The sequence below is a fragment of the Octopus bimaculoides genome, chromosome 3 (genome assembly GCF_001194135.2).
Source record: "Octopus bimaculoides isolate UCB-OBI-ISO-001 chromosome 3, ASM119413v2, whole genome shotgun sequence".
NCBI classification, from domain to species: Eukaryota; Metazoa; Mollusca; class Cephalopoda; order Octopoda; family Octopodidae; genus Octopus; species Octopus bimaculoides.
Window position 1 is genome coordinate 10,369,756 of NC_068983.1, and position 8,361 is coordinate 10,378,116.

General features: G+C 35.9%; 1 protein-coding gene across 1 annotated transcript in view; it reads left to right on the forward strand.

Annotated features, from left to right (window-relative positions):
- LOC106884383 (ADP-ribosylation factor-like protein 8B) overlaps positions 1-8,361 on the forward strand; it is a 61,698-nt gene that overhangs the window by 34,302 nt on the left and 19,035 nt on the right. The window contains exon 2 of the mRNA XM_014935737.2: positions 4,567-4,721. Coding sequence (XP_014791223.1) covers positions 4,567-4,721 — 155 coding nt within the window. The remainder of the gene's footprint in view (positions 1-4,566; positions 4,722-8,361) is intronic.

Below are 8,361 nucleotides of genomic sequence, written 5' to 3' on the forward strand. Positions count from 1 at the left end.
TCTCGCTCGAAAATCCTATGACGGCCCCGCACAAGAGCCAGTTCAGGGGCACTGGCAACGATCTCGCTCGAAAGATTTCATGTGTCGCCTGCACATGAGCCAGTCCAGGGGCACTGGCAACGATCTCGCTCGAAAAACCTCATGTGTCACCCGCACAAGAGCCAGCTCAGGGACACCGGCAACGATCTCGCTCGAAAGATTTCATGTGTCGCCCGCACATGAGCCATTCCAGGAGCACTGGCAACGATCTCACTCGAAAATCCTACGACGGCCCCGATCTCGCTCGAAACATTTCATAATCTCTAATATTCAGTGTGTGTGTGTGTGTGTGTACACATATATATAATTTTAGCATCTGCTTCTTCCATGTTTGTATGAGTTGGACAGAGTTCATTGGAGCAGATTTTTCTATGGGCAAATGCCTTTCTTGTTAGCTACCCTCACCTGTTCCCAAGTAAGGTTATATTTCCTCATGGCTGGATGTATTTTCACACAAGACTGGAAACTAATAACAATGATGCTCATTTACAACTATCACATGATGTCAAAACAAGGAGATCACACACATACATATACACTTGATGGCCTTCTTTCAGTTCCCATCTACCAGTTCCACTCATAAGGCTTTGATCAGCCCAAGACTATAATAGGAGACACTTGCCCATAGTGTCATGCAGTGAGACTGAACCCATAACCATGTAGTTGGAAAGCAAGCTTCTTAACCACACATACTTCTGCCTTTAAAAATTCCGACTCATTTTATACCGATCAGTTGTATTAGGAAGGTTCCTTTTCCTTCCCCCCCCCCCCTTTCATGCTATTTCTTTTAATGGAGTGTATTTTTAGAGTGTGTGAGTGATTGAATGTGTTCATGTATGTGTATATATGTTCTATTGGCAACAATATATGCTGTTACAGAAGAATAATATCGACATGATGTTTGCATTATCCAACTGGTGTGTTACCATACTTGTTGCTGGGAACCCATGGTTAGGCAGAGATTTGGACTCTACTGTACCCTGCTGTAACTATTACATCAACAGTAGATTAAATTAATCCCAGTTCTTAATTAGTACTTTCATTGTCTCCAGAAGGAAGAAAGACAGAGTTGATCATGGCAGGATTTGCACCCAGAACAAATTTGGTAAATTTCCTAAAGTGCCAATGATTTTGCCAATCAAACACCCTGAGGAAAAGTTTACTTAAGTCTCAATATATTCTATGTTAAAATATACCAGAATTTCAATATCTTTCATTTATCAAGCCTAACAAACAAAGCCTCATTATCTGTACTTTGTAAACTTTCTTAAACAATTTTAACAGGGAATGTGAATGACCTTTGACCGTCATTCTATATTTAACAATTTAATTTTTATGCAGTGTCACTAACAGCAGAGATAAATACTCTGAGTTTACCAACAAATAGCATTATATAGACAGAGGAAATGAATTCGGTGTTGACAATGACAGCCAATCCTTGTTGACTTCTTGAAACTCTGACTTTATATTTTCAATCCTTTTACTTTCTCATATGGTTCCACATCAACTGGCATTCATATTTATATTCTTGCTGTCATGCATTTTCTCTCCCCCACCTCTCACCTATTCATTTTCACTTTCATTTTCACTCTCTTGCTCACTCAGTCTCTCATACTTATCATTCACTCTATCACTCATCTACTGTTCTCTCTCCCTCTCTCTTCTCATCATCAGAGCAGTTCTTATTTGCTAGACCTATAATCAAAGACGTTTCAGCTACAAACATCCAGTTTTCAGAGATTTTCTTTTTCTCCCCTTCAGAGTATATCCAGGACTATATTACCGTAAAGCCTCAAGTATAATCTGCATTTTTTCCCCAAAATTTCTGTTCTGTATAAACATAATCAACTGAATTTAAATACAGACAACACTTATATCATTGCGAGTTTAGAAGAAAAGTAAAATATAGTTATAACTTAGACAGAAGGGCAGTGCCCACTGGTGGAAGAAAAGGAGGATCTTAATATTCTCAGGCCTTGACCAAATGCTTGCAACAGACCAGACTCTGCTAAAAGTACCCAAGGGTCAGGTGATGGTGTGAAAGCAGATAATAGAGATTAAAATTAACTAATCTATTTGAATGGCTCCTGCAAAATTTCAAGGCATTACCCCAGCATGGCCATAGTCTAGTGACTGAAACAAGTGAAAAATAAGATTTAAAAAAAAAAAAATGAATTTTCTCAGTAGAGATTACTCACCAGTAAGTCATAAGTGACGTGTTAAAACTCTCCATCATATTGACTCCAGCTTCATTTGCATGTGATGATAGTTGCCGTATAGTAGAAATGGTAAACTTGCCAAACTAAATGTTGCATTTAGTTCACACCCCTTTATGTTCTGAGCCCAAACCTCATTGGGATTGACTGTTCATTTCATCTCTCCAGGGTTAATAAAGTATGTATTTGGAAAATACTGGCTCAGTTCAGCCACCTATATACCTTACCTACTTATGCCAAAAGAAATTATTTGTGATAATAAAAGAATCATTTGAAAGATTCCACATTCAGCCTCCAAGAGTTTTATTAGACTACAGAGGTTTAACCCTTTAGCATTCAGATTACTCTGCCAAATTTAAGGCATATTTATTTATCCACATTGTTTTGAATTAATCCTGCATTATTTCATAGCTTCAAGATTTCAATGATGTGATTGTTTATTTTTAGAATGACATTGTAAGGTATGTGTGATAAGCCATTTCTGGCTGGTTTGAACATAGAGGAGGTAGAATAGTTGGGCTGGATTTGGTCAGGTTAAATGCTGAATAATTAAAAGCAAAGGTAGCCTAAGTATAACGATATGTAATCAAAACAAAAAATACCACAAGGTATTTGTTTACTTCATTAATTCTTTCATTCCACATTGATAAACTTCTTGAATTACCCAGCCATGCATGTAACTGTTATTGTAAGACAAAATTATTTACAGATAAGGCTAAATATAAACATGATGGAATATTGTAGACCACAATAGAAACAATCTAATCTAATGGAATTAGAAATAGGAAGATTTTTAAGACAATGTGTTAAGGGCTCAAACTTCCTGTTTTATGTTTTAGATTGAAACATTTCATCAAAATTCCAAGTTAATTAAAAATTTTTCACTGTTTTCAAAATTAATCAAAGCACAGACAGTTTATTTCAACAGAAATAAGGTAACGAAAGAGTGAAAGTAGAAGAATAAGATTGAGTGTAGTATAGCTACTATTTCTAGCAAATCAAACAACCACTTTGAGGCTCTCTCAGCTCATTTTGAATCTAGCCAAAATCTAGACTAACCCTCATAACTAGCATCTTGGTTATGTAGATATTAGTTGTCTAATGAAACAGTTTTAATCAAGTCACCATTTGACTCGTAGGTGGAAAATACTTCACATTGTTTTAATAATAATAGGAGCTTGTGTGTAGCCACTTCAGTTGCTAGAAATCACAACAAAATTCCCCTCAACCACACTTTATGTTACAAAAGGGAGGGTGCATTGGATAATGTAGACCTACAGTGGGAATGATTATGACTGGAATATTTTTGACCATGAGCATGGATCAGAGCTGATCTTGGGCTAAACAACAGATACAAGTTGTTGTATCATTGACTCATAAATAAATTTGTGAGGTGTGTATCCAAACTACCCTCCAATTTTTGAGGTGTGTATCCAAACTACCCTCCAATTTTTGAGGCATGCCTTTATAATTATTACCTGTCTTAGCTAGACATTTTAGTATACAGGTTGTACCAGGCAATGAAGAACAAAACACAATGGAAACTAAAAGCACCAAATAGATAAAGCATACTTCCAGAAAAACAGAACACATACAACTAGATACATCAAGCCATTTAACAAAACTTCTATAAGCCACAATGTAGCCATAGTGGTAACTGCATACCTGGATCAAATGGCCCTGCCTACTGGTCTCCTCTCCAGTGACAGTGCCCCTGATGTGTCTCCAACTTTACCCCCACTTCATAATGTTGCAAATCAATATTATTTCAATGTTGTTATATTTTGTTTTTTGTATTTGGTTTGTGAGATTCTTGATATGAATTCATGTGTTGAGACAGATTATGTTGTATCTCAGGAGGGTCGTTAGGCCAATAATAAACACACACACATTTTATTATTACTAGTCAATTTAACACTTGTTTGATTAATCATTGAGTCAATCAGGTTTGTCATAAGTTCATTCATCACCATTCATGTAGAGTTGATGGGGCATATTGACAAGGTCACAAATGGCTATGAAAAGATTTTGATAAACCTAGCTGATTGATTGATTGACCAATCAATTAATCAAACAATCAGTTACTTAAGTAGTTAAATATTAACAAATTTACTTAATAATAATAATAATAACAAAGAAGTGAAATAGAAGCAGTGTGTGTATTTTTGGCATAAAGACCCATCTTAGATACAAGAAAGTAACTACTATTTATTGTTAAAAATCAAGTGTTTCAGTGTTGCATCCAATTTCATGTTTCAATGTTAGATCTCAATATTACATGATGGTTAATTTTGTTTTATTTTGTTTCCAGTCTGGTCAGTTCAGTGAAGATATGATTCCAACAGTTGGTTTCAATATGAGAAAGATTACCAAAGGGAATGTGACAATCAAGTTATGGGATATTGGTGGTCAGCCAAGATTCCGTAGTATGTGGGAACGATACTGTCGAGGAGTCAATGCCATAGTGTAAGTATGGAATGCATGAATTTGTTCTTACTATTTTCCATTAAAATGAAGGTATTGAATTGTGGTTTCAGTGCAAAAACTGATAAGTGTCTTTACGGTATTTAGTTGTACACTTCAATTCTGTTTTCAGATCCTTATGTGGTTGACTTTATCTTTCATCTTCCTTTAATCATTTACTGTTGAACTTTTAGACTAAATGTTATGATTTCAAGCCTGAAGATATCTAACTGGAAAATTTTTTTTTTAAGTAACTAGACATATTTTTAGAATTTTTATCAACTTTAGGTAACACAAATCTACCTCAACTGAATCATTTGAATGTCGAAACTGAGTGCCATGTGAAGCCACACCATCATAAGCACCACAAAGGGAACTTATGTGGCCACTCAAACTGCTTGAAATAGCAATCAAATCGCTCTCAAATTACACTCTACCATAGTATTAGTATTTCCTATCCTTTTATTCTTAACCCTTTACAATTATTACCCTATCGAATGCAATGCTTATTTGTTCAAACTCTTTTGAATTACTCATTCATTATATATATATATAGATATATATAGGCGCAGGAGTGAGTGTGTGGTAAGTAGCTTGCTTACCAACCACATGGTTCCACGTTCAATCCCACTGCGTGGCACCTTGGGCAAGTGTCTTCTACTATAGTCTCGGGCCGACCAAAGCCGTGTGAGTGGATTTGGTAGACGGAAACTGAAAGAAGCCCATCGTATATATATATTTGTGTGTCTGTGTTTGTCCCCCCAACATCGCTTGACAACTGATGCTGGTGTGTTTACATCCCCGTAACTTAGCGGTTCGGCAAAAGAGACCGATAGAATAAGTGCTAGGCTTACAAAGAATAAGTCCTGGGGTCGATTTGCTTGACTAAGGGCAGTGCTTCAGCATGGCCTCAGTCAAATGACTCAAACAAGTAGAAGAGTATATCTTATCTAAGGTTTTTGATGGTTATATTTATTTTTAGAATGACATTGTAAAATAGGTGTAAGAGGCTAGACCTGGCCAGTTCAAACACAAAACAAATAGAATATCTGGGCTGGGTATGGTTTATTTAAATGTTAAAGGATTAAAGAAGCCTGGAAAGACATCCCATGTTTCAAAGAGCCCTTTCAAAATAATTTTTTTCTTACTTTTAAATAAGAGAATAGACAAACCATAAAGCTGCCTTTGAAAGATTTGGCTGTGTTAAATCCATCAGACACAATAAAGGGTTTAAGAAATGTCCATCTTAACTAAGACCTTGTTTAGATCTAATTTCCCTAAGAAGTTATTTTTCCGATAGGGTCACTTACATATAATTACACATAAAAATAACTTCAAAATGCATTTGTGCGCACACACACACACACCTATATAATTTCTCACTGAACTCCTAACAACTTGTTATAGGACACTAGGCTAGGCTTCTAAGGATGGGGGTAGAATCCCCATTAGGAGACTCCGCTCTACCTTTAAAAAGCAAAACGTACATATTGGGTAAATGTAGTCACTGATAAATATAAAAGAAAAGCTTAAATGGTCACAGATAGGAAGTTTGGGGTCAGAAGTCTGGCTGGATGATATAGCAAAATTTATCTCTGAATGAAGTGGACAGGAGATGACAGCTTGTTTATATAAATCCTTCACTGATAATCATTTTGTCACCGGTTTTTTTTTATACTGTAAGACAGACAGCATGACATAGTAATGATTGCCTCTGTGTCTCTAGCAGTGTGACCCTTGCTTGTTTATACTTTCACTGGAATGATGGTAACTTTTAAAGTCTTCTACTTTTTCTTCATGAGATTATAGTTTTTTTGTCAGTGTTACGACCTGGTGGCCATAACCCGAATTTACAGAATCAATGAGGATAGAGTGAATCCAAAACAACAACATACCAGGAAATTTTTTGTAAAATATTATTAACAATAGTCAGCATAAAAAAACAGCTTACATTACAAAACAAATATATACACGAACAAAAAGCAAATGCCACACCAGATGTGCAATCAAAATATTTACAAAGGTAACATATATATACAGTTCAGAAATTCGAACTCTGAATCCTGGTTTTTGGTTTCACCAAAATTGGCCTCACACAGAACCTGGCCTCACAAATTTGGTTTTTTCAAAAATATGTATTCCAAAAATGTGGATTTCATAAAATTTGGATTTCCATTTTAGTACAAATTCGGTTTTCGAACCTTGGACCCAGATGTGACACAGAAATTATTTTAAATCTGACAAAAGTTCTGGCGAATTCCTGGAGCATAAAATAAATCCCTAAATGCCTAACACAAAGCACAAAGTGCATAAATTATAAAGGCAATCATAGCTTCCAGAATTCAATTGAGCAACTTTGTCTCACAGAAAAACTATCACTTAAAAAACCGAGGGTACAATTATCTCTACTTATAAAGGTTTGCCAAGGTCTAGCCAATTTGTTATAGTTTCACAGTTTGGCTAATAACACCTGGCTTCCCCCATTTTGACAATGGACTTCATCCTGACCTTACAGTGCAACATGTAAAACTGTTTACCTGTTTAACTTAACATAATTTATAATTTCCTAACATCAGCCACTACAACTTTTACCCAGATAAGGAAAGCCTAGTTATTCGGTTTAAACACAAACACAAACACATGTACGGACTCACAGATGCACACACACACACACACACACACACACACACACACACACACACACACACACACACACACACACACACACACACACACACACACACACACACACACACAAACATATATACATACCCATACACACTTAGTACGTAACACTGTTGCTCGTTCACATGTACAAACTCTAAGATAACTATAAGTTAAAACTTCAGACTTTTAACTTAGTTTAAACTAAACAATAGCCATAAAAATATTTATTGTCAAAATCCTTTTGTAATATTTAATTTATTCACTATCCTATCCATTAACCTACCTGCTGCACGAAATGTCAGAGTTAGATATTAAAAGTTATTGGTGGTGTGTGGTAGTGGTAGATCCCGTTGAAAATCTGTTTCTAACCTCTGTCTAAAGGTTCTCTCTGTCTGGCTATTCTTCAGATTTAATTGTTCGTTTATTTACAAAATTCTGTAAACCAGTCAGCAATTTCAGATTTTTTTGTTTGTTTTATTTTTCATTTACACTTCTTTTACCATTAAATAAAACTCAGAACATCTTTCTCTGTTTGTCTGTCTGTCTGTCTCTTTTTCTCTCTATTTTGGAGATAAAGACTAATTTCCTCCTTTATCATCATCATCATCATCGTTTAACGTCCGCTTTCCGTGCTAGCATGGGTTGGACGATTTGACTGAGGACTGGCGAACCAGAAGGCTACACCAGGCTCCAATCTGATTTGGCAGAGTTTCTACAGCTGGATGCCCTTCCTAACGCCAACCACTCCGAGAGTGTAGTGGGTGCGTGCCAATTTAGGCTATGGGGTACACTTGTCTTGAGAAGCTGTTCAAGATCTAGAGATAATCACAGTTACAAAAGTTTACAAAATTCATCTGTGATGGCCATTTACCACTTGTCGGATATTATAAACTCATAACCAATTTTTTTACCCAGCATATCTTTCATTTGAATTACAAGTTTATGAAACCAAAAATTATAACACTCAGTTTTCTCA